At 41.9% G+C, this 23,098-nt stretch overlaps 2 protein-coding genes across 2 annotated transcripts; one reads left to right on the forward strand and one right to left on the reverse strand.

Annotated features, from left to right (window-relative positions):
• The first annotated feature begins 290 nt into the window (after positions 1-290).
• Positions 291-7,292, forward strand: bnip1b (BCL2 interacting protein 1b). The gene is made up of 6 exons (XM_061248757.1): positions 291-402; positions 1,021-1,113; positions 2,118-2,209; positions 2,905-3,009; positions 3,951-4,069; positions 4,665-7,292. Exons 1-6 carry the CDS (start codon positions 319-321, stop codon positions 4,859-4,861), a joined length of 690 nt encoding a protein of 229 aa, XP_061104741.1. The 5' UTR covers positions 291-318; the 3' UTR covers positions 4,862-7,292.
• Positions 7,293-14,320: 7,028 nt separating this feature from the next.
• LOC133133255 (stanniocalcin-2-like) lies at positions 14,321-20,075 on the reverse strand. The gene is made up of 4 exons (XM_061249355.1): positions 19,812-20,075; positions 16,645-16,787; positions 15,433-15,644; positions 14,321-14,597 (listed from the first exon to the last, which is right to left on the reverse strand). The coding sequence occupies exons 1-4, from the start codon at positions 19,951-19,953 to the stop codon at positions 14,321-14,323; spliced, it is 774 nt and encodes a 257-aa protein (XP_061105339.1). The 5' UTR covers positions 19,954-20,075.
• Between the last annotated feature and the right edge of the window lie 3,023 nt (positions 20,076-23,098).

Below are 23,098 nucleotides of genomic sequence, written 5' to 3' on the forward strand. Positions count from 1 at the left end.
ACTGCCTCAAGAACTGACATCGATACTATGGATCTATGGTTAGAATCATTTATTTTCTGAACATGTGTGCTTCCAGACTAAGCTAATTAAATTTAAAAAATGGAATTCATTAAAACGATAACAGATTATTACATCGTGGACATATTTTACACGTCTCTTTCAAAAACTATAATCAAAGCTCAGCAGCGAGGTTTAATCTGCTCTGCACCATACAGATCCTGCAATTTCACCTTCAGCATCAAGTACCGTAAGGAGGGCTTTCTACCAACGCTTACATGGAATTATGAACTCATAGCTTGCCGTACAGTCCAAACAATAATGGCGGCCTCCTCGGATGTACACGTCCGAATTTGCGGGCAAGAAATAATTAAATACGATTTGGAAATCAAAGCTTTAATTCAGGTGAGCATTCGTTATCCGTGTATATTTATTATGCGTTATTCTTGTATTTTATGTAGATTTTCCAGTCGATAATAATACTAAAAATACGAATTTCATTGGTTTGGTTGGCAAGCTGGCCGGTATAGCTAAGTAGCTGACGTTTTCTTTTTTATTTCGTCAGTTGAAGTGGTAAGCCTCTTCAGTTGCATTTGTTTAAATCGGACCTATGCTGAATTCACACATATTTATATGATATGATTTATGTGTTGCATCGGGTTCTATGATCAGCAGGAACTAGAACTGAGCAACTAATAAGATAAAGTTCATGGAACTGCTTATCTTCGTCCAGTTATCCAGTGTGTAGCTAGCTAGCTTGTCGGCATTATGAAGATCAATTGGTCTGTGAAGTGCTTGCTCTGAATTAATAACTTCGCTCCAGAGCACTGTCAACAATGGTTAGAGTATGGTCAGTTCGATGGAATATTATAAATGGAAATATGAAAAACGCTTGATAGGTAATTAATGTCGACCACCTAGCTATTTAAGTTAGCTATATAGCGATTATGTGATAATTTTTCTAGCAGTTGTAGGTTAACCGACAGGTCATTTGACAACAGAATACATTTTATTTCAAACCAGGATATCCGAGAATGCCCAGGTCCTCAAAGCGAGCTGATGGATTTAAACTCAAAGGTTAAAGAGAAATTTTGTCAACTCCGTCTGCGGATTCAGGTGAGACACCATGTAGTTTCACATAGTAAAATCCGTTTTTTGTTGTTTATTTTATTTTGGACCCGGTCAGTGTTGATTTGACCACAGTAGCACCATCTGACAGGGTTCCTATTGTGTATCATTCATTAGTTAGCAACTACTGTGCATTATGTGGCATGCGTGCACTTTGTTTACCAGGCAGCAGCATGTTTTGTGTGTGTGTGTGTGTGTGTACACGTGCTAGCATTTGTTTATATATGTGCCAAGTTCTGATAATTGCACACGTGGTTCATTCAAGCGTATGTAAGAGTTTGATGTTAGCGTGTGTGAGGGAAAGAATACGATTATTCCATGATCGGTCTTTATCTGTTTGAGACAAGGATTGACTTCGCTTGACATATTATTACTCAAAGCTAAACGTATGATTTAGCTGTACTTTTATATTAATTATACACTCAGTGAGCACTTTATAAGGTGGACCTGAACACCAGTTTGTTAATGCAAATATTTAATCAGCCAATCATGTGGCAACAACTAAACACATTAAAGCATGCAGGCATGGTCAAGAGGTTCAGCAGTTTTTCAGACCAAATCTCAGAATAGGGAAGAAATGTGATCTAAGTTACTTTGACCCTGGAATGATTATTGATTGGTTGTTTGAGTATCTCAGAAACTGCTGATCTCCTGGGAACATTCAGTAAGCAACAGTTCTGCGGGCAGAAACACGTTGTTAATGAGAGAGGTCAGAGAAGAAGGGCCAGGCTGGTTGAAGCTGACAGGAAGGTGACAGTAATGCAAAAAAACACACATTACAACAGTGGTATGCAGAAGGGGATCTCTGAACACACAATACGGCCAACCTCTCAGTGGATAGGCTATAGTAGCAGAAGTAATAAGTCCAAAAAATATGAGTTTAATAAGTACCTAATAAAGTTCCCACTGGGTATATGATTAGATGGTTCTTTCTGGATGGCTGTGATGAACCCATGCAGATTTGTCCATACTAACTGTGTTTTGCCTGACAGAATCTAGACCAGATGGCGAAGGAGCAGGATAAGGAGACGGACAGGCTGGCCATCCTGAGCGAGATGGAGAGCCATCGGAAACAGATGCTGAGGTGAGGACGGGTTTGGGGCTGGGCTGCCCCGCCCTGTTCCTGGAGATCTGTAGTCCTATAGGTTTTCACTCCAACCCTAACAAAGCACACCTCGTTCAACAGCTAGAGCCGAGCGGCCCAACCCTGTTTCTGGAGATCTACCGTCCTGTAGGTTTTCATTTCAACTCTAATTTGGCATACCCGATTCTGATAATTAGCAGCTCAAGGAGATCTCTAGCTGTTGAACGAGATGTGCTTTGTTAGGTTTGGTGGGAACATCTACAGGATGGTATATCTCCAGGAACAGGGTTAGGCAGCCCTGGTTTATGGGGTCAGTATGGATCGATGGATAACCAGTCAATTGATTAAAATACTTGTGACATCTGCTGGGAATAATGAATGAATCCCAGACAGTCCAAACAGTCCGTGCAGCGGGGCAGGAGAGGTCCAGCACTGTTGCTAGCTGCCTGTCCATCAAATGTCTGAGCTCTACTGCTAAAACCTCTGGACAAATGGTACTCATTCATGTAGATTGTGAATGTACTTAGCTTTTATGGAAGTAGGTAGTGGTTAATATGGCCTTGGATAAACGTATTTGCTATGTTGAGCTGTCATAGCAGGACATGTTATTTCTGGCAGTGTCTTAACAGTGCACATACATTTGTAAGTCCTCCATTTCACTGTCCAGTGGATGATGTTGTCCCTGATTGTTACAGTAACCAGACAGCATGGAGGAAAGCCAACCTGGCCTGTAAGCTGTCCATAGACCGAGTGGAGAAGGACGAGCTCCTCATGGGTGGAGACGGCTCAGTGAGACAGAGGTAAGGAGGGCTGTTTGCATTCTGAAGGCAATTTTTAACAAGATTTTACGTCATCATCTAGGCCGATCAAATGTCTGTAAATTCAGTATGCTTTTCACACAACGGCGTACACAGGTAGTGCTTTGGGAATGTTTTTCGAAAGAACACCTTCATTCGCAAAACTTTATTAACACAAAGCCTACCTTTCCTGCCTGTCAGCTTCACCACTGCTGTTGAGTGAATCGTTGTTTTAACCGTGTTCAGATTGTGCGGATATACACAGTTGACGTACTTCGGTAGAAAGTAGTTGAAATTAAACTGTGCACAAACTAAGCTCCGTGGATGTTCGTGAGTAAGTGTGGCATTGTATTTGGAAAGAGACAATAGTGTTGAGTTTTTTTAAATGTCAATTTTCGGAGCTTTGAGGCCACAAAAAACTTGTTCTGCTGAGGTCCATTATATCTGGGTGAGCTGCAGTGCCTATCTAGAAAACTGATCAGATCTCTGTGAAACGGTCTGGATCAATAAATAGCACTCAGGATAGCTTAGTCATTTTTGGGTGAACTGCGCCTCACCTCTGATGCAGTTTGGTGCAGTAATGCCGTGCACACGGTCAACATACTCCCTTTTATCTCACTTCTGTCGCTTTGGGCTTCCTGTACAATTTCTGGTTTCGGCTTTGAAAGCTACTGTCAACATGTGGCATGACTGTGCATATTTTAAACGGTCTCATAGTTATTTTTTGCAATATATGTTTAACATTCTTCAACTGGTCACGAGGCATTCCATCCTTAACACCGTAACTCTTTAATTCACAAGCAGCTTAGATGGTGGCTGGACATGTGAGTTTATTAAGAGGTTTCGGGAAGACTGCCATGTAGCCACATTTCTGCCAGACAAGAAGATAAAGTATATTCTGTTATGATAAATGCTAATACAGCCGCTGTTTGCCCCGATCATAGAAAAACAACCAAGGAAAGCCTGGCGCAGACCTCCGGTGACATCACAGAGAGTCTGATGAGCATCAGCAGGATGATGTCACAGCAGGTTCAGCAGAGCGAGGAGACCATCGGCACTCTGGGTAGGTGGAGCTTCCCTGGGTCAGGTTGGATATTTACTGGTGGTTGGAGAAGCTTCTGTGGGTCGGCTTGGATATTGATTGGTAGTTGGAGAAGCTTCTGAGGGTCAGGTTGGATGTTGATTGGTGCTCCTGTGTGTCTTACAAGGAGCTTCAGAAGAAATGTGTGTCCTTGGTGCTCCTTCAAGTGTGCCATGGGGTATATAAGAAAATAGATTATACATTTTCCATATGTCATCTAGTGTCTTTCCTTTTTTTGTTTGCTTTATAAACGCGCATGTTTATAGTGTTGCACAAGATGCATATTTTTTTTCCTCATTGACAGTTTCATTTAATATTATTTCCTTAGAAAGTACACTGAAATGAATGAGCCTCCCAGTTGAGGTAGTCTCTTGGCAACATCCACTTCCTGTCCTTCCACAAGGCGAGAACAAGTGTCATCACAGTTAATTAGCTGTCACTGAGTTACAGTTGCTTAGACTAAGCAGGGGGCAATCCCCATCCCCCCCCCCGGAGCAATATGGGATTAAGGGCCTTGCTCAAAGGCAGAACAGCTGCATAGCCTCTCCGTGTCAGTCATGACTCTTCTCCTCCGCAGCCACGTCCTCCAGGACCGTGCTGGAGACCAACGAGGAGTTCAAGGCCATGACGGGCACCATCCACCTGGGCCGGAGGCTCATCACCAAGTACAACCGGCGGGAGCTGACGGACAAGCTGCTCATCTTCCTGGCCCTGGCCCTGTTCCTCTCCACTGTGCTGTACATCCTGAAAAAGAGACTCTTCCCCTTCCTGTAGAGCCCCTGCCCCACCTGTTTGGCCTCCTGGCCCTGGGCCTGTTACTCTCCACGTGCTGTACATCCTGAAGAAAAGACTCTTCCCCTTCAAGTAGAGTAATCATTTAACAGGAAAGATCAACACCTTGCCCATCAGGTGATTCCTTCTCTTATCTTCGGCCTCTGAGATGGGACGAGAATTTCACATCGGGGACGTTTCGTCAGTGATATCAACAAGCCTAAAGCCAAACGGCTCTCAGAAATCTACCAAAGAAGCTAAAAAAATATATACTTCAAAAGTAGGGCTACATGTCTTCATCATATTAGATATTAAGGCTTTTATTCACAGATAGCCTTGTGGTTTAAAACAAAATATGTGTGTTTAAGGATATGAATGCAATGGGTGCTGGGTGGCACTGTTGTAGTGTGTGGATGGACCCCGTGGTCTGGTATTAAGTCTGGGCGGCGCGAGTGCCAATCATGGCCTGAAGCCTTGCTGAGAAAGGCGACTGATGCTAGCCACACCCAGGGAACAGAGGCTCTCACAGTGACCCCTGCTGGTCGATTGGGAAGTCCACTTGTTGATTTGCAGGCGGAGCGTCTGACTCCAGCTCTGGAGCCAAACTTGGTGTGATAAGACATGGTCTTTTCCACATCTCAGACGTGGTGCCTGATCACGGTCTCCTGAACCAATAGCTGAGCTTGCTGATTAATACAGTTGGGAGTTTGGAGAAAATGGGCGAAACTACAATTGCAGACTGAGTCTTATCGCTTATTCATCTGTAATTTTGACCTTTATCTATCATTAACCTGATTTGTCTTAAGGGTCTTCCCAGGACACTATAGCCCCTATGAGAAGGTAACTTCTTGTAATTGGCCAGTCACGCAGAAAGAAAATGCCGTATGAGACTTTAACAGCACCCTGACTGTCTGTGAACAGAATGTACTTGAACAGAATGTACATCAGAAGCTGGCCACCTGTTTCGTCTCTGGACCGTTGTGTTTTATGATGCTTTTTGTTTGCCCCCCTTTATTCTGTCCACGTGTCTTCTCAGTAAAAGAGACATCGGTTTTACGTGCTCTTTCTCAATGGGAGTAAATGTTAAATGGGATTTTGAAGACGCTGAAATTCTGCAAAAACAATTTTACGGTGCGTTTCCTAAACTTTTGATTACTGAAATTACTGAGTCCAACCCCACCCCCGAAATATTCTTTTGACAATTTACAAAGGTTGTGATGACTGCGCTAATATTTGAGAGGATAGACAAAACAATATATAAATAAATAACCCTTGCTTAAATGTGTTACCCTGGGTGGGCGGAAGCAACATGGCGGTTTGATCTAATCTAGGCCTCTGTTTGTTTGGCAGTGATCCAGACTGTCAGACGGGAAGAGTATAACGGGATCTTGTGCGCATCAGATAGCTGTCTGACCTCGGTGTCTGAGCTACTTGCTGCCGTTCTGTGCTCAAACCGTAATTACATTCTGCCACTGGAGGCTGCCACTATATTCTACGCCAATACTAATTCGTCTAAATGTTCTGATGAATCAGAGTGGAGGCGCACAGTACCGTTCAATTTGGTTTTATTCATATGTGCGTCACCCAATTTCATGCTAATGATGTTTGACGCTGTCGCCTGATAATTGCAATGACTGACTTCTCTACCTCTAGTTTTTTTGTTGTTGTTTTTAAACTGGGTGAGTAGTATACCACACTACGAGTGTGTGTTCTTGGCTGTGCCCAGCTATTCGCTGAAAGTATTTTTTGGGGGAAGACTAGTGGTCTAAATGCCTCTCTAACGGTCCTTTAAAATTTTCTGGCTTTCCACTGATTGATGCGGCCAGGAGACAGATGGCACTAAAAGGCCGTTAGACCACGTCAATTTTCACCGTGCTAAAGAGGACTGATCTTCGCGTTCCTTACTCCGTGTTCCGGTTAATTGTAAATGCTATTTTAAGGCACTATTGAATCAATGGCAATTGCATTACCTAAAAAAATACACCTCGTCATTTCAGGATGTGCTTCAGAGCATAACTGCTAAAAACTGCAGTGTCATATACTTCGGTGCGTGGCCTATATCCAGAACGAACAAAACTGACGGTGGCTGAAGAACTGTGACATCTGAATTTGGGACAGTAGATGCCGGCTTTGTAACCTATAGCAAATTGTCGAACTTAATAACGTGTCATTTGTATTTGCTTTCTGCACATTTACGTTGTATTCACGAATTACAATGTATTTGCATAATTTAGACCTTCCAGTGCCTTATGTGGTTATATTATGGAAATTGTGTAGCGCCATATTAACCATATGTGGGCTGCCTGCAAAGCGATGTTATCAGTTGTCTTAACTGTCTTAAGGAGTGTAATTTGTCAGTAATTGTTTTCCTGTAGCAGGATTGTGTGAATGTTAAATACATGTACATGAACATAGTAAAACGTATTGATTCCAACAGGTTTTTGTTTACTATGTGTTTCAAAAGTATTGCATGAAGGTTGCTGTTGTTCGGTGTGTGTGGTTTGTGTACCTGTCTGTCTGCAGGATTCCTAGCGTCATAACGCCATGCGGAAATGTTTTCTGCTCGTAGGTTGGTGAGACTGGGAAACTCGGAATTGGCAAGATTGTAGAAATCTATTTTGTCGGATATGGCCTTGGCGACCTTGACAGTCTGTCTTGCCTGAAGCAACTTGGCTTTCTCCGCTGTGTGCTTTTTAGACATTATAACGTCGTGTTCGCTATCTTCCAATTTCTTGGAGCCAACTGGAGTATTCGCTACTGGCACGGGGGTTCTGTCTGTTCCACACGTCTCTCTGGTATTCAGCTTAATTAGAAAATTGGTCTTGTGTGCAAATAACTCGCCCTGGGGCGGCACGGATGGTGCAGTGGGTAGCACTGCCGCCTCACAGCAAGGAGGTCCTGGGTTCGAAATCCCCGTCGGCCGGGGCCTCTTTGTGCGGAGTTCGCATGTTCTCCCCGTGTCTGCGTGGGTTTCCTCCCACAGTGCAAAGACATGCACGTTAGGCTGATTGGAGAGTCTAAATTGCCCATAGGTATGAGTGTGTGAGTGAATGGTGTGTGTGCCCTGCGATAGACTGGCGACCTGTCCAGGGTGTATTCCTGCCCTATGTATGCTGGGATAGGCTCCAGCCCCCTGTGACCCTGATCAGGATAAGCGGGTTCAGATAATGGATGGATGGATGGATTCAGCGCCCTTTCTTATTTTGTTAGTTTCTTAGTTTATGATGTGCGTTGTGCGGAGCACTAACGGGTGATCGAGAATGTTGTGTGAGCGCATCCTTTCACACAAACAATTAGGCACATTTTTCTTTCACGTGTTCCCGTGTGACTGCAGAAATGCAGAAATGAGTGCAGAAATGAACAGGATTTTGATTGCCATTTGTAGGCATATTACTTGCCCAATCCCCGTCTCTAAATTTACGTTCATATTTTTTTTTTCACCGTAGTGTATTTTTCTGTATGTCATGATACATAAAATAGTATCATGACATACAGAAGGCAGTTATTGATGTGGAATTATGTAAAGCCGGAATTGATTTTGGCCTGTAAAAACAAAAAGATCACTTGCGGGGCTATACTGCATGTACGATATATGCGTCGTACTCTAAAGTTTTGTATTTAGTCTACTCAATATAGGCTAATTCGGACCATTTGAGTGTTTCGTAACCTATTCGTGGGGTAGCTATAGAGCGACTACCTTAATTATATGGTTTTACAACTGCTGGAAAAGTATATAGGCCTAAGCTAGCCAAAAATGAATAGATCGGTCTATATAATAAAACATTGACCAGATTTGTATATCTAGGCTATTTGCTAAATAATCCCTTAAATTGCGTTCATGAATTTTGGAGTAGGGCCTATAGGCTACTTGTTTAAACATTTTCCCGTCATGATAAAAAAAAAAAAATAGCTCGCTTGTCATACTTAATTTATAGGTTATGAGAGGTCGTACAAAAAAAAGAAAAAGATTCGTCTATGAAGGATATTGCTGTTAGAGATTAGTAAACTGGTTTATTGATAGGTAAATGTGCCTTCCCCATTATGCAAATATAAATAGGGCGATAAATTGGAGGAAAATAAAACTTAGCAGTCAGACAATTTATAGCTCCATAAGCATTTGAATATACATATAAAAATTATACTCTAAGAACTTTTATCGAAATTCGTTTTCAGCTACTGTAGGCGTATTAATTTATTTATGAATAAATAGCCTACGTCTACGGTGCTTTTTTTCTTGTGATTTTGAAAAGTATAAATCGACAAACGAAATTGAAACACAGCCGTCTTGTCTGTTTTTGATTATTTGTCACTGATGCTTAATAGTAGTAAATGTAATACCGTATTGAATTAATGCTATGTTACAATATTAATGTCTTGATACAGTTAGTATATAAAGTTTAATTAAAAGCTGATAATTGAACAAATGGATAATCAAGAACTCCAATATAGCCATTGCATGTCCGCATGGAAATATAGAATAATTTTGGTGCATAATAAGGATTATTTCCTCTAGTCTACAAATGACAATTTATGTAGAAAAATAGTATTTGATCTGGTTGTTAAATACATTTTGAAATGTATTATTTAAACTAAAATGCCATCGAAGTAAATGTGGAGTTTCGACCCGTCTCACGTCGGAAATTGTCGTTTAAAATAGAATTTCCCTCATGACTATCGTATGTGCGTCTTAAAATGATATTATTCGTATTATTCGAAATTTCTAAACGGATAGAGAAGTAGCCTTCCCTACTTGTTTATTTTTTATTAGGCTTAGGCTATGTGCATTTGTTAGGCTACTCTTAGCCCTAGGTATAGACTATTGAAGTTCGGTTGTTAATGTTACAATCTCCCGTCAGTTTTGAATATCTTAATCTTAGTAATTCATTTGTTCATACATTTATCGTTGTTTCATTACCATGGTACAGTTGTACATAGTCTATGTAGTCTATTGCTTTTTGGTTTTATTTTACCCCATTATTAATTTTTATAATTAATCATTCATGTTTATTTTCGTCCCTTTGCTGCCTTTATGATTGATTGTGTCATTGTGACATGTATTATTACTATTATTATTATTATTATTATTATTATTATTATTATTTATTTTGTATTTACGTCACAGGGTAATTGTTTTAGCCTTTCAGTTAATAATAACTTTAATAGCACCAAAGGGAGGAAAATTCAAACAAGAATGACAAATCATCCAAAGTAATTGATTGTCGTCATTTGTGGACATGTAGGCCGATTATTATTATTATTGTTATTATTTAGTATTTAAGTGATAGGATAATTATTGTAGTTATATATTTATTTATGTTTTGGAACGCCATTAGCTACACATGCACGCGCTTCTTACGCATGCAGGTCCCATGTAGCGTAGGCTATCCTTGCTATTATTCTGACTTGCGCACCCCCTCGTGGCTGTAATTTTCATACCAGGAAAAGGAAACGTCCCATTCAATCTGAACGCTTGACTCTGTGGGCAACCGCAAAATCTGAGCTATTATTATGTCTGATTCGTGATGTACTGTCTGTAGGGATGGCGTGAGTCGGCGACATATTTTAAATTACCAGCGGAACTAGTAGTCGGTAATGTAATTCCATATCGATTCGAAATGTGTTTTGCGTCAGCTATAGCATAATGATTATGCAGCTAGAAATACCGTGGCTCTGCAAAGAAAATAATTGACAGCGCTGTGGTGACTAAGGGATCTCCAAACAAGATAATGTAGGCTATTGGCTATATGCATTGAATATACGTAGCCTATGATGAAACGACGTGAGCGAGGAGTTCTGAAGATTTTTTGTTTTCATGATTAAGGAATATCCTATCTTTTTGTATCTTACACTTACACTACATCTCAAGGTTTACCACCACAATCCATGGCAGGGTTTACTACTGTAATCCTAAAGGGGGAACCCGTAGACCATGATAAAGTCCAAAAGTCCCCCCCCCCCAAAAAAAAAAGAAAAAAGATAAATAAAGAACTAGTCGTTTGGAGACAAACCCATCCTTGGGCCGAACAATTAAAATTGTCTAACATTTCGTGCCACAACAATGTTCTTGTTTCTGACTAAGATCCTAGATTGTTAATGGGTGTCAGGCGGTAACAGAACATCTTTGCGTGCGTTATAACGGTCCTCTGAGACCGTTGATGAGCTCTGGATGTTGGTCGAGCTGATGCAGCTATATCCTTCGTCCAGTTGGGGGTGAAAAGGTTCCTTGGTCTTTAAAGCTTAAAAATAAGTGTCAGGACAAATTGACAAGTGGCTTTCGTTTTATTTTTTAACTGAAATGTGTGTGTGTGTGAAAGATCGGTTCTCGAATGCAGCGTACAGGACAAGTCTGGTGTCTGATTGCATGAGCAGGCTAGGCCCTTTTCATTACAAAACCTCATCAAAAATGTTTATTTTCCTAACCAAACATTACCCACTTATATAATTGGAAATAAATGCATTCTTCAAGTATAAACCACATAATATCCTACAACCAGAGTTAAGCCTGATTTTGGTCAGGTCTGTGGCAGAATGGTGGCTAGTGTCATTGCAGCACAATAGTCATGGGTAAACTCTTATATTATCTGTGTATCAGACGGACTAGTGTACCATCATTTCAACCTGGGAGTGAAATAAGAAAATGCATATGGACATATTAATAAACAAAGCATCAATTAATAGAAGAATGTTTAATATAGAAAGCATAACATGACTGATAAAATATAGACATTTTATAAAATTATATTTGACTTCACTGCTAGAACCAAGGCAATGTACAACAGAGGGAGGGGAGATGTGGAGAGAGAGAAGGGTGTGATTTAAAGACACCAAAATAAATAAAAACCATCAAATATTTACATGGAGGAAATACAGTATAGAAACACTAACATAAAAAAAGTGTAGACTTGAGACACACAACAAGCTTATAAAACATAAATATGTGGTTATAGGTCCACTGTGTTCATATATGTCTACATTATTTATACAATTTAATCAACTGACATGAAGGGGTTCACCATCACCCTCACCACACTTCAGCCATTTTGATTTGTGTAAGAGAGGGTAAAGACGGTGCACGGACACAACGAGGAAGGAGTGGAGAAATAAGGATGGAGGTTTGAACGACCTCATTTGGTTGTCTGGCCAACAATAACAACAAAAGAACTGACAAAAAAATCTGCATTTAAACTTAATTTCATACAGAACTTCAGTTCCTGCTCAGCGGAGTAGGAGCCGGAGGAATTGAAGCTCGGCTGGCCTCTCAAGCGGACAGTTTTAAGATTGGGGTGTATCAATAGCTGTCAAAAAGAAGGAATGGGGTGTGGGAAAGACAGAGAGAGCTTCACAGGGTGTGTCATGCATGGTTGCCACTTCATCTCAGTCTCTGAGCGTAGCGCTCGGCTAGGCTCCAGAGGAATCCTGCGATTGGTGCAAGTATGTATAACTTGTGTTACCGGTGGATTTGATTCCATTCCTGAATATTAGCCAATCAGGCCTCTCTGAGAAGGTGAGGTAGGCTGAGCTTTGTCGTGCTATAGGCTACACTGGCTTGGAAGCACCAATCACTGTGGGCGGAACTGTGGAAGTTTCCAAACCGAACACAGTTTTCAATGCCACACGTCCTGCGGAGGTTGTTCCTGCTGAAGCGAAAATCGCATGCCATGCAAAGAGGCATCGCTGCATGGATTCGCTGGTACCCGTCCAATAAACTGACCTGACGTTTGCTTAAATAGAACGATCCTCAATCTGACTATGAGTCGAGTTGATAACGTTTCTCAGTTCTAGCTCCTGTTCAGAGGTGGAAAGTCCAGGGGTCGGAAAAGTAAAAGTCTGCTGCTGCGCGTTTCTTCCGCCCGTGAACTCGGCCGAATCATAGAATTGTGCCAATTTGCAAATCCAAGTGAATGGAACAAAAGACTGGGGTGGACTTTCTGAACCTGGATTCCCCACCTCTGCTCCTGCTGTGCACTTCTAATACAGGCGGGCATTTACTGACCCACCAAACACCGCCTCACTCCAATTACTTGAAGTCAGGTGGGCTTCATGAACTAGATTATTTATGATATTAGAAATTTTATGATATTCTAAATAGCTTCCTGTTCTAATTAAAAGTAGCATTCCTTACATATTACAGATATGCATGTTACATGTTACATAGCATTTCTTGCATATTGCAGTCATATGGACACTTCCTCAAACTTCAGGCTAATCATATAAACTGCAGCAGAGAGTGAAGACAGCCTCAGACACCTGTAATGTTTTGTGGTACAGCTGTTTGAATGCATATACTCGGGTGAGAGAAACTAGCAAATGCCTTTGCTAATGCTACATTGACCTGGGTACTATTGAACTGGGATTGCGATAAGTGCAATTATTTATCATGTATTAGCCATATGCTAACCCTTATGTGTGCTAAGTCACCTGGAAACTGGCTTTGGGTCTGTGGTTTGTAGACGTAATCAAGTATCATACATCGCAATGCAAACACACCTCTGACTTAAAAATGAAAAACTTTGTTACACATCTACAGTAAATGCTTTTCTTTTCTGTGAAAATTCAGTTAAAGCTTTATACTGATCTTAATACATAGCTTATACTGGCATCATATTAATATACTGAATATATAGAGGCATTTTCTTAAAAGAAAATAAATAACTATATTTGAGTTAAAGAAGCAATTTTAGGACTAGCATTACCATTGCTCATAAAAAAATAAGTTTATCTTCAGACCTGTAATGTTGCTTTTGTAAGGGGGTAGCGCTCCTGCTGTCTGTCTGTGGGGGAGGAGAGACGGTGTGCGGATTTTGGAGGACAGGAAGTGGAACTGCCTATAGTTCCAGGGAGATGGGAGTGGGGGGGGGGGGGGGGGGGGGGGATATATTGGTAAGATGGGGAAGGAGAGCATTGTTGGGATTGAGGATCAGGGAGTGACATTTGCAGTTTGGAGGAAACGGAGAGAGAATTTAACATTGAGACAGCAGAAAGCATCTAGTTTTTTGGGAGGGAGGGGTGTTAGCAAGAGAATATGTATTTGAAAGGACAGGCAATCAGTACGTAGCGACAGACAGTCTGTAGCATGGATCATCAAATCTGGTCCTCGGTTCCATATCCGGACCTGGTCTTTCCTCGCAGGTAATTAACCAAACTGCTGCTGATTGGCCAGACTGTCTTCACACCTCACCGCCAGGTAAAGAGAGGGTGGAAAACCAGCAGTTCTTGGCCCTCGAGGACCATGACTTGATAATCCCTGCTCTATAGTTTTGGGGGGAAAGACAGCGTGCAATTTTGGGGAGCTATGGGTGGAGTGTGTAAATTCTGGGGTACTTTGAGGAAAAGCAGAGTTTTGAGGGTGGGGGGTTGGCACTGAGGGGGTTGGCACTGAGCCCCCTTTTTTTGGAAGACGGGGGCAGTCCGATTCAGAGCGGGTGGTCAGGGGGGACTGGGACGGTGTCTGGATCTGAGCTTTCACCTCCTGGTTCCGGCTCTTTCCGGGGCCACAGCCTCCGGGCTGGGGCTCTGAGAGGGCTCGGACGGGCCGGCGGCCTCCGTCTCTGCCTCGACGGGGCCGCTCTGGGGCTGGGGCTGGGCGGGGGGCCCGGGGGGGACCCCCGGGGTGCAGAGCCTCAGGCTCTCACACAGAGCGCCCCAGTTCTGCTCACACTGCTGCCGCACGCTCCAGGTGAGCGCCTCCTTCACCTGCTCCCCACAGCTCAGCAGGGTGTTCACCAGCTCCAGGTGAGGCCTGGGGGGAGAGAGAAGCTTCCGGAAACTGGCCTGCCACACGCAAGAGACTTCCTCACAGGCTTGTGCAAGTATTACATTTACATTTTAGTCATTTGGCAGACGCTTTTAATCCAAAGCGACTTACAAGTGCATAGGTTCTACCATAAGTCAGAGCATCAGAGTATGGAGAGTGAAATGTTGGTGTGACAGACTTCAGCTTGTGCAAGAACATAGGTAATCGTAATAAGGACATTAAAGTAAAGTAATATGGGGAAGTAATGAGACGGTGTAAGTATATACAGGGGGTGGTGTCAGGAGTGGAGCTAAGGGGGATGGGAGGTATCAGGGGTCGGATGAGGGGGGGGGGGGGGGGGTTAGGGGTGGAGCTAAGTCGAGAGGGTGGGGTCAGGGGTGGAGCTAAGGAGAAGGGTGGGATCAGGGGTGGGATCAGGGGCGGGATCAGGGGTGGGATCAGGGGCGGGCTAAGGGGGTATAACAGGGAAAGCTTTCCCAGGTACTGGCGGGAGAGGTGGCGTGTGCATACATTATAATATACTATTTCACCTTTGCAGACACAGTAACCCTCTCATGCATGAGTTAGATGTGTAAATATTTAAATAATAAATAATAATAAATTATAATTGTACACGCTCTAATTGTGGGAAGTATATATATAGACTTTGAGCTTCCACTTCTCACCTTCAGAACAGTGTGAACGTGCGTGCGCCACACAGCACCGTTAGGTGAGATAAATCTGGAGCTCTATTAATAAACCCCCCCTGTTTTATTTTGTCTGGGTGTGTGGACTCGGGGAAGATGGAGCAGTCTGCGGCGGGGGCCAGGCCGATGCTCACCCCTTGGGGAACAGGTCCTGGAAGTGGATCATGTCCACCATGACGTTGACGTTTCCCCGGGCGGCGGAGCAGAGGTCGTGGCGGGTGTAGCACTCCCGCTGCAGCTGCAGCACCATCTCCTTTATGGCCACACACTTCCTGCTGCTGCAGCTGAACTTGTGCCGCAGGCCGTGGGCCATGCACTTCAGCGCGTCTTTGATGAAGGACTTACCCTGCGTACACGAACACGCGCACACACACACACACGCACATACACATACACGAATACACACACGCACACACATACACACGCACATACACATACACGAATACACACACGCACACACATACACGAATACACACACGTATACACACACGCACACACGCACACACATACACGAATACACACACGCATACACGAATACACACACGCACACGCGCATACACACACACGCACACACATACACGAATACACACACACACACATATACACACGCACACACACATATACATACATATACACACACACACGCATACACACACGCACACACACATATACATACATACATGCATACACACAGACACACACACACAAATGTGCATCCACACAAATAAATGCATGTATTACACATGCACACATACATACATGCATACACACAGACACACACAAGCAGGTTATAGATTCAGTGGCACACTCAATTATAAAGGTCAGATTTGCTAAGAGCATCACATCAAGTATGTGCACACTTAAAATCTCAACACTCATTCACGCCTGCAGTCTGTTCAGTACTCTTCCTAATCTGGAGCATCTGTCTACTGTGTTCTGGTGCTTGATTCTGCAATTTGCCGTTTGTCATAATTGCCTATTGAGGGGCCTTTGACAGATGAATATATTATGCAAAGTAGTGCTTAATTATTAAATTGTCTGGCTCCATGCCTGCTGGAGATAACAAGTAACAGGTGATGAACAGGAAGAGTCATTTTACGTTCCAGGGACAGAGTGTTGCTCGACTGAAATCCCAGACGGTCCAGTGGTCGTCTGGACCGTACTGCCGTCGCCCGGAGTATAAACCAAATGTCGCTGCGACTGGCAGGATTCGATTGCATGTCACTGGTCACAGACACTCTGTGTCGCTGAACTAAAACCTGGTTTAGCCAGGTATTTGAGGCTAAACCATAGGGACACGGGGGTCGGGGGCGGTGAGACGGTCGGGCGGAGGGGAGCGCGCGTACCTGCGAGTCGAACTTGCCGGCGTTGTGGAGGAAGGACATGCAGATCTCCTGCAGGCCGCGGATTTCGCACGAGTTGTTCTCGAAGCACTCGAACACACCGCAGCCGACATCGCCACTGTTCACCAGGCAGTGCTGAATGTCCACTGGCATGGTGACGTCACAGAGGGAAAAGAGAAGGAGGAAAAGAAAGAAACTTCAAGTCAGATTCTACCCTGTAAGGTGTGAGGTCACAAATATGTGATGAGAATGTTCTTACCTGAACATTCTACTACTGATTTAACAATCCTACTGGTAATTGAAATGGAGTTCTAGAACACTGAATGTCAAAAAACCTATTCCTCAAAGGGCTAAAATCCCTGTATTTGGGGCTGCACTTTTTAAGAATTACTATAAGTAATAGTCATTTACTTCGCAGAGCCAAGCATCTTACATGGTTAATGTGGCATGACACCATATTAGCCTGTTAATATATCAATCGCAGGAATAATAAGGCCAACATTTGTACAAAGCAAAGCCTAATAGTATCTCTCCAAAATAGCAACACAAAATCACTGTGGCCACTTTTTAAAGTAGTGCTGTTCAGTGAGCAATCACAGTAAGTGGCCCACTTTTACACAATTTAGTACTCACCAGCTACATGATGTTTCACATTGGTGCATTTATATGGTTATAAAGTCTCTAGCTAATATCACAATCAACCATTGCCACCATGGAATGGAACTGCAATGTGATTTAAAACAAATGTGAAAACACTAATCACCGAGATTTAGATTATTAGCATTTAGATTATTAGCACCCTTCAACATATAAACCATCACCGCTGTTGTTCCTGTGTTTTATTTAGTGTGATGCCACATGACCAAACTTATTGAATTGGGTCACACTACGTTAAGAGTTCAGTCAGTACTGAACTGACAGTAATTGCTGTAAATGGGAAATTTGAGACGCAGGGGAGGGTGCATTGCAATCACATGCCACTAGAGGGAAGCACAGAGTAAGAAATTCGGTTAAATCTGTATTTGCATGCCTGAGAATAGCTTATTTGAAGGAATGACTGAATGGGGAAACATTCGCAAATACGACAGAATTAGCGAAATTATTTAGGAAAATTATTTTACGAAGTAACATGCATTTAAAATGTAAGATCATTTCTATCTTCAAAAGGTCCCAACATCCTATGTCATCTTTACAAATGTGCGACAGACTGTATAATGGAGATGTATAGCAACTACGAAGTGATTAATTGTTGGTATACATGTGCATTTATCCAATGCAACTTACATAGCTCAGTGTTAAACAGCTGTACACTAAATAAACTATTGTATTATATATACACTATTATATATTGTATTATAATCTGCAATATTACCTGTTATATTTAATTAATTTAATCAACAATATATGTTCTATCTAATCAATAATAGTACTTGTAATCTGTTGCCCATAATTGTATTAAGTAGATATGCTCAATATGCTCAACAGTGTATACTGAATAGCGATATGTCCAGCTCAAAGACAGAACATAATGAACCAGCTTTGGCCTGACTGGTTAACATATACAGCGTACAGACATGTTATTGGTACACTTTATCAATAGCTGAGTTGCAGTCCTTAGTAGGACTATGGCTAGGCGCTGTGCAGGGCATAGATGTAAAGCAAGCTAGTCGCGTCGCCACCTCATCGCGCACTAGTGAGTCCTCAGTTTTAAACGGGGTCCTTGAAAGTACTGTAGGGGACCAGAGTGGATCGCAATTACTACAATATAGATTTGGAGAAAGATTTCAAAATATAATATAACATAAATATCTTTCTTGTCAATGCCCTATTTAACTTATGGTGGAGGTCCCCTGAATGTATCTGGGACTGAATGAGGTCTTGCTCTAGTCTATTGCATCAGACACCTGCTATTGGCCAAAACCAGTTCTCCAGAACTGAAATGCTGGACCGCAGAATTGACAAATTGAGCGTTCACAGTTGGAATAGGAAATATAAACATTACAAAGGATAAAAAAAAAAAAAAAGGGGGGTGGTGGCAGCTCTTGTTCCTGAGGCACAGTGCTGTTACGCTAAGCTACATGCACCTGTAGTGCGAAGCTTCAGTTTCCAAGTGGACTTAGAATTTTAGATATCTGAAACTTCCAATAAGCAATAAAAACACAAGGTTTGTGGAGAAAAATAAAACAATAACACACAACTCTTCCTCGGTGTACGAACATCTAGAGAATGCCATTCCAACATTTTGAGAATGCCATTCCAATAGTTGGACAGACTAAAACAAATGGTATCTAACTTTAGCTCGCTGCACCGTTGGTTTGGCTGTGAACGATGGCAAGCCAAATATATTTCGGGTAGCTAACAGCTACATTTATGTCTATTGTTAGCGGGATAACCACGGATTTCAGGTTGGATCACACGGTACTGAAATTAACACGGATGAAATTAACTGCTATATGCAGCTTTGTAGAGTGTCATATAATTTACTGAAAAAGGGTACTCCCAAAACCAACTGTCAGTTTGGTTGCCTAGGCAACGCTCGAGGCGTCTTTCACCCAGAAATTTCATTTCTAAAATCTGTTTTGTTGCATCATTCAGCAACCAAGTAATGAATAATGAAAAGTTTCAATGGTTTAACAATCTTTACAAAGCATCACAAGTAAGAGTACAGTAGCCTAGTTGATAATTTCACTGCTATAATTAGCCATGTATGCCATAGGTAGCACGTATGTGTAATTATTTTAGTATTCGGGGTATTCTAGCTGCCAAACCGTGGTAGTTGGAAAGTTGATGTACTCGTGTTCAAGTTGTATCTATGTGATCACTCTAGGACTTGGAACTGTATTTTCCTCTAGGGTCTTAAACTCACTAGTCCCTGGGCTTGATTTGCACTTTATTGTACGTCGCTCTGGATAAGCGCGTCTGCTAATGCACATCTCATTAATGCATTTTTGTTAGAAAAGCATCATAATAGGTAACTGACTGACCGATGATGTTGGTGGCATGTTTCACGTACGAAATAATACTGGGTTTATAGGTCAAGCTTCATTCGGACATAACTACACATGCAAGAACGCAGGCTCACGTACTCAAACTTAGGAGAACACGTGTAGGCAGCGGTGTAGTCTTCTGTGTTCATAAGCGAAGCAATGGCAATGTCTTTTTTAACCTACCTGTGTTCTGTAGAGAAAGACGTCCTTTCTGCAGGTTTGCAGGTTTATCTTGCGGGGTTTCGGGAACATCGATTGGATCAGTCCCCACTACTTGCTCAAACGCAGCAAAAATGATGACCGCTATTGCACATTTGAGTAGCATCGCTGATTGCAACGATATGTGGACATAGAAGTTAAAATAATGATATGAGAATTATTTTTTTTAAATTATTATTTGCTTATTTGAAACCGCAGGATCTTGCGGTTCTGCTGATGAAGCTAGAGTCGAGACTGAACGTGAAAACGAGATTAATGCAGCCTATATTACACTGGTGTCATTTTTGATGAAGGAGTTAAACAGGTGCTGTCATTCGTGGCTCCTGACCAATCACAGTTGCAGACACCCAAGTACAAGTTTGAGGGGCGTGTTTGTCGTGAAATTCGCCCCTACTGCATTTCATTTCACTTGATTGCGATAGTTTTTTTTTTTTTTCGGTAAATATTTGTGTGATAAACTACGAAGTAACTAGCCAAGTAAATTATATGGAATTTATTATTCTAATTATTTACTCATTTTACCTTGACCCGAAGAGAGACCAGTGTCATCATGGACAGATGGACAGAACAGTAGATGTGGCATGCAGTGCACGTTGCCAGATGCAAGGTAGCTTTCTTCAGGAAAGAGATGGAGTCATTATGCTGAATAATTTATGTGCCTTTTCTCTATATTAAGGATAACTGTGTGTACTTTACTTAGCCAAGTACCTCAAGCATCACCATGTTGCTCGTAAAACTCGAAACTAGCACCGTATAAACCCAGGAACTGTACGAACTCAACACAATCTGAGCGAGATTGCAGATTTATTTATGCATTGTGGGATTCTTGTGTTTGGTCGAGTCTCATTGTGAGGTTTGTATGTTCAGTTCAGTTTTCTCCATTTGAACACTCCCAAAACCGACCGACGTGTGAAAAACAACACATAAGTTGTCCATGTTAAGGACAACACGTTGTATATTGCTTTCAACACAGTCTATACATGGTATATTTGTCGCACAAAAGTAGGCTAGTAACTTTGACAAAAATGTGTTGGAAGTAATTCAAAAGTAGAAACAAATGAAGTGTGTTGGACATTAACCCATCCCTTCTGAGACTGAAAGGCGCATCAGTACTACTGTATTGTTTGTTGTTGTTGTTGTTATGAAAATTGAGTAGGCAGTGGCCCAGTCCCCAGAAAGGTATAGTGTCGTTATTAGTTGACAGGCCTCACAGGTCCTAATTGGTTGCTCATTTTCCAGTGGAAAGCCTTGAATTTTTCTGCAAATTTTGTTCAAAGTACATTCACATTATTTTGTTTCTTATTTTATTTCAGGAGGTCTACTTCCCTAAAGACACCATCGATGGCTGCCCTCCTGCCATGTCATGTGTCCCGGTAGCAGCATTGCCGGTCTGGCACAGCAAGCAAAACTACAGCATGACCAAAGTGACAGGGTAGGTGACCATTTGCAGTGCAGGGTAGGTGACCATTTGCGGTGCGGGGTAAGTGATCATTTGCAGTGCAGGGTAAGTGATTGTTTGCAGTGCAGGGTAAGTGATTGTTTGCAGTGCAGGGTAAGTGATCGTTTGCAGTGCAGGGTAAGTGATCATTTGCAGTGCAGGTAAGTGATTGTTTGCAGTGCAGTGTAAGTGACCTTTGCAGTGCAGGTAAGTGAATTTTTGCAGTGCAGGGTAAGTGACCATTGGCAGTGGAGGATAAGTGATCATTCACTGTGCAGGGAAAGTGATTGTTCGCAGTGCAGGGTTAGTGATCATTTGCAGTGCAGGGTAAGTGATCATTTGCAGTGCAGGGTAAGTGATCATTCGCAGTGCGGGGTAAGTGATCATTCGCAGTGCGGGGTAAGTGATCAGGGTAAGTGATTGGCAAGATCACACAGTAGAAAAGAGAGGGCATTAGTTGGAATGTGTGGATTTGTGCACTGCACCTAAATGAAAGCCACACACTTATGGGTCACTTTAAGGATCTGTTAGGAGTTTTGTATTAGTAACTCACTGGAGGTACTTTCCATGAGCACACCATTGTAATTTATCCAATGGACATTCATTCTATCCAGTTTGGCATCCTAGGAAGAAAATGCACACTTGATTGCTATTGGTTTCATTTTAGTGAATAATATTATTTATCATAAAATTACATGAATCCAGCTTGGGCCGATTGAGTTGATGGGAGAATGTTCAGCTGTGTTCTTAAATTTAAAAAAATTATATATATATCTGACACCATAGATTGGTGCACAGACTGTTGTAATGTTGCTAACTTAAGCAACTAAAGTGTGTGTTGACTTTTCACTGCTCCAACATTTTTCCTGTTTATGAGTGTCCCCCACCCCAAATAAACACAAAATGGCTTCTTGCTTGTTGATGACCTTAAATGACAATAATGATTGATTGAATGAATTATATTATTCCTTGCTTGCTTAGAGGAGAATGGATATCGTAATATCATTCATTCGGGGTCCTATTTTCAGAATCAGAATATGCAATAAGTCATAATGACTATGAACCTAGGGTAAACCAAATCCACATAATTTAGGGTTTCAAATTCACATAATTAGAGGATCTTGTTATAGAGAAAATATGTAAAATATATATTAGACTTGTGTTGTAGACCCACAGAAAGTCTGTACCACTGGCCAATTTCTGATGACGTCATCTTCAGTTTATCTCTATGCATGCATGTGTATATTTCAGCCGATATGTAAACACTTCCTGTCAAATCATTTACATTTGTCAAGTACTTATTTTGGATTGAAACCCATGTTTAATGCTCACCGCCCCCCTTGGAGTTGACATTTTCCAGGAATGTGACAAGAATGTTTTGGTTAAAGCTGTTGTTTTAATGTATGTCTGCTGCAATGTGGGGCTGCCACACGTTTGTCCTTTTACGTACAGCAAGATGAAATAGGCAGGGCCCATTTCTCCAGACTGCCTGGGCTTACTGAGCTAGGGATCCTGAAAGCTGAGTCAAGTGTGCCCACAACACATAATCTGATTTATTTCATGAGGCAGACAGACCACATGATAACTCAGTTTAGTTAAAATCAAGCTATGTTATGTTACCTATATTTAATTATTACTTTATATTTTAAATGTGATATTGTGGAACAAACTGCAGAATTGCAACCTGCATACCATCTTTTAAAAACAGCAATAGTTGGATGCTTCATCTTGTTGTAAATCTCGGAGATTAATATATCTTCTTTGTGTTAATATATCTTCTTTGTGGTTGCTTTTGCAAGGCCAGCCATGCTAC

Source organism: Conger conger, chromosome 7 (genome assembly GCF_963514075.1).
Source record: "Conger conger chromosome 7, fConCon1.1, whole genome shotgun sequence".
Classification (NCBI taxonomy): domain Eukaryota; kingdom Metazoa; phylum Chordata; class Actinopteri; order Anguilliformes; family Congridae; genus Conger; species Conger conger.